The sequence below is a fragment of the Salvelinus namaycush genome, chromosome 38, assembly GCF_016432855.1.
Source record: "Salvelinus namaycush isolate Seneca chromosome 38, SaNama_1.0, whole genome shotgun sequence".
In the NCBI taxonomy this organism is placed as follows: Eukaryota; Metazoa; Chordata; class Actinopteri; order Salmoniformes; family Salmonidae; genus Salvelinus; species Salvelinus namaycush.
In genome coordinates, this window is record NC_052344.1 from 15,648,078 (window position 1) to 15,651,406 (window position 3,329).

General features: G+C 43.9%; 1 protein-coding gene across 2 annotated transcripts; it reads right to left on the reverse strand.

Annotated features, from left to right (window-relative positions):
- Window positions 1–1,312: 1,312 nt before the first annotated feature.
- Window positions 1,313–3,329, reverse strand: LOC120032001 (peroxisome assembly protein 26-like). 2 transcript variants are annotated; one of them, XM_038977904.1, is made up of 5 exons: window positions 2,928–3,329; window positions 2,693–2,833; window positions 2,183–2,514; window positions 1,954–2,094; window positions 1,313–1,744 (listed from the first exon to the last, which is right to left on the reverse strand). In XM_038977904.1, the coding sequence occupies exons 1-5, from the start codon at window positions 3,011–3,013 to the stop codon at window positions 1,653–1,655; spliced, it is 792 nt and encodes a 263-aa protein (XP_038833832.1). In that variant the 5' UTR covers window positions 3,014–3,329; the 3' UTR covers window positions 1,313–1,652. The 2 variants fall into 2 exon arrangements, with proteins under 2 accessions (XP_038833832.1, XP_038833833.1); XM_038977905.1 differs by having other exon boundaries at window positions 2,693–2,844.

Here is a 3,329-nt window from a genome sequence, read left to right on the forward strand (position 1 = left end):
CTGTTGAAAACAAGTGACAGGCAGAACCTCCCATCCACACAGCACCCACCTCCTCTCTATTCCACACACCATAATTCAGTATTTCAGTCTATGATTGCCATGTGAGTGTACAAACAAATCGTGAAAGTAAATTGACACACAAAAAAATAGTTTCTGTATTTAAGTCTAAAATATTTCTAGATTGATTTTCACAGCTGTTTCATAAGGTGTTTTATTGTAAATTGTAATGTATCCCTTGATGGTATTTGTTAGTTCACCATAATAAATTGTTGTGTCATAAGACATACAATAGATATATATTCAACCACAAGGGTGTACTAATGAGCTATCGTTTAAAAAAAAATGAAAATAGAGGACTAATATTATTTCAGTGTTGATAAGGGAAGGCCTGCTTAAAATAATAACATGTCAGCCAGACAAGCCAGTGTATGAATCAAATATATTTGCATATGAATGGAGTGGAAATTAGCTCACTTTGTGATCTGTAAGGTAAGTATCATTAATGTGTGTGTGTGTGTGTGGGGGGGGTGAAAGCAGATGAAAGCAGGTTCACACTGAGCACATGTGACAGACGTGACAGAGTCTGGAGACACCGTGGAGAACGTTCTGCTGCCTGCAACATCCTCCAGCATGACCGGTTTGGCGGTGGGTCAGTCATGGTGTGGGGTGGCATTTCTTTGTGGGGCCGCACAGCCCTCCATGTGCTCGCCAGAGGTAGCCTGACTGCCATTAGGTACCGAGATGAGATCCTCAGAGCCCTTGTGAGACTATATGCTGACATATGCACATTTGTGGCCTGCTGGAGGTCATTTTGCAGGGCTCTGGCAGTGCTCCTCCTTGCACAAAGGCGGCGGTAGCGGTCCTGCTGCTGGGTTGTTGCCCTCCTCCACGTCTCTTGATGTACTGGCCTGTCTCCTGGTAGCGCCTCCATGCTCTGGACACTACGCTGACAGACACAGCAAACCTTCTTGCCACAGCTCGCATTGATGTGCCATCCTGGATGAGCTGCACTACCTGAGCCACTTGTGTGGGTTGTAGACTCCGTCTCATGCTACCACTAGAGTGAAAGCACCGCCAGCATTCAAAAGTGACCAAAACATCAGCCAGGAAGCATAGGAACTGAGAAGTGGTCTGTGGTCACCACCTGCAGAACCACTCCTTTATTGGGGGTGTCTTGCTAATTGCCTATAATTTCCACCTTTTGTCTATTCCATTTGCACAACAGCATGTGAAATTTATTGTCAATCAGTGTTGCTTCCTAAGTGGACAGTTTGATTTCACAGAAGTGTGATTGACTTGGAGTTACATTGTGTTGTTTAAGTGTTCCCTTTATTTTTTTGAGCAGTGTATATGGGAGCAACTGAATCTGCAACACCAGGGAAATTAATTCTGCCTATTACTTTCACATTCTGCCTTCACAGGTATCCATGTTTTTCACATTCTGCCTTCACAGGTATCCATGTTCACATTCTGCCTTCACAGGTATTCACGTTGTTTTTGCCAACAAAAGTCCCCCTGAATTTCTCTATTTATCTCAGTCACTTATTAATATTTACATGATTAGAGGGTCAATGGTGAGCTCTTCGGTCTCAGTCAAATTTAAACCTGATATCCCAGCACCAGGCTGTATGGTTTTACAGTTAGCTCTGAGCTCAGGCTCGATAGTAAGGAGCAAACATGGCGTCCCACATCTGCTTCAGCATCTGCAGCAGCTGTGAGATCCAGGGGAAAGATGAGGGATGAGCTGTGGAGAAACCATATCCAAGAATCATCATAACATTTCTGCTTTTTGTTCTGATATCTAGTCGCTGTTCAGTGCTTAGTTGCTTAAATACTGTAGGTAGGTTGGCTGCAATCAAAAGCTATACAAAAGCTGTATGCTAAGTGCTAGACTAGTATTAACTAAAGCAACCACATTATTTTGATGTTCAATTTATTTATTTTATTTTTTACCTGGATCCATCCGGACAAAAAGCATGTAGAGAAGGACCACAGCCAGAAAGACTCTCCGAATAAGGAATGACCCAGCACTGGCTACCGATATTCCTCTGTTCAAAAGTCTAAGCAAGGCCTCAAGTTTCTGAATCACAGCACCTATAAAGTACAAACACACAGTCAGTCACACTGTCTGGCAGCATTAACGTCAATACAAAGGGTTAATGCAACTGTAAGTGAGATGCACCTTGAGGTGTGTTAAGTCCAGCAGCCACCACCACAGGACTGGGGTTGGGACTAGGGCTTGGGGATTGTTCTTGGCTGAGGTTCTCTTTATTCTCCACGATATCCAGTGCTGCTTGTTTCTGGTCCTCTGTGAATGCAATACCTCCGACCTCACCAAAAACCAACTCCCGTTCCTCTGTCATATGACCTAAAGGCACTAGAATATGCAGTAAATACAGCTCTGCTACAGTCCCAGATCCTGCCAATCTCCCATTGGATGGGCAGCACAGCCAAACATTGCCTGCCTCCTGCATCATAGCTTGCTCACCACCCACTTTGGTGTAGAAGAGCATGCTACAAAAAAGAAGAGGGACATGGAGAAAAACATGACTGCAGGGTGAATTGGGGAATACATTTACATGCCAATTGAAAACATAAATCACAATGTCCAGTGTCTGCAGTGTATAGCACTGTTATAAATGGTGTGGAAGAAATGAGAACCTGCAAATTAACCATGTTACATTTTCCTCACCACATCTGCATTATTTTGGCAGGTATTTTCTCAGGGCACTCATAATGCTGCAGAATCCATGCCAGTGCACCAGGCCACTGATTGAGTTCAGCCATTGCTTGAATCCCCACAATGCTGAGTGCAGCCTTCATCTCCCCATACCTGAAAGTCAGCTGGACAACGGTTTAGTCCAATAATGCAATGCAACAAGGACCATGTCATAAAAGCTGAGCACATTCTAAGAATTAGTACCCACCTGCTGATTTTTTGCTCTGCGTTTAAAAGGCTCTCCAGACCTCTCTCACATGTGTCGAAAGCAGCTTGGAAATCCCCCCGAACCATTAGCTGCTCGACAGCTGAGTCCAACAGTCCATGTGTCAGCTTTGACGGGCAGACCCGAAGCTGAGAGTCTGAGCCATTGAGGTGGACGAGTTGCTCCTCATTTTACTGTAGGTAGCTAACGTTTCTTCTCTTTAAGTTGTTTGTGCCGACAAATTGAAATACGAATCACCGACTGTCAACCAAACATTAGTAACGTTTTTACCAATATGTGAAACGTGCCGTCAATTATGTGGTGGTGGTAAGTTTAATTGCAAAAAACGGTGGTACCTGCCTTGTACCAATTTTTTTACATTCTGAGGCAATCTACATGCTCTTA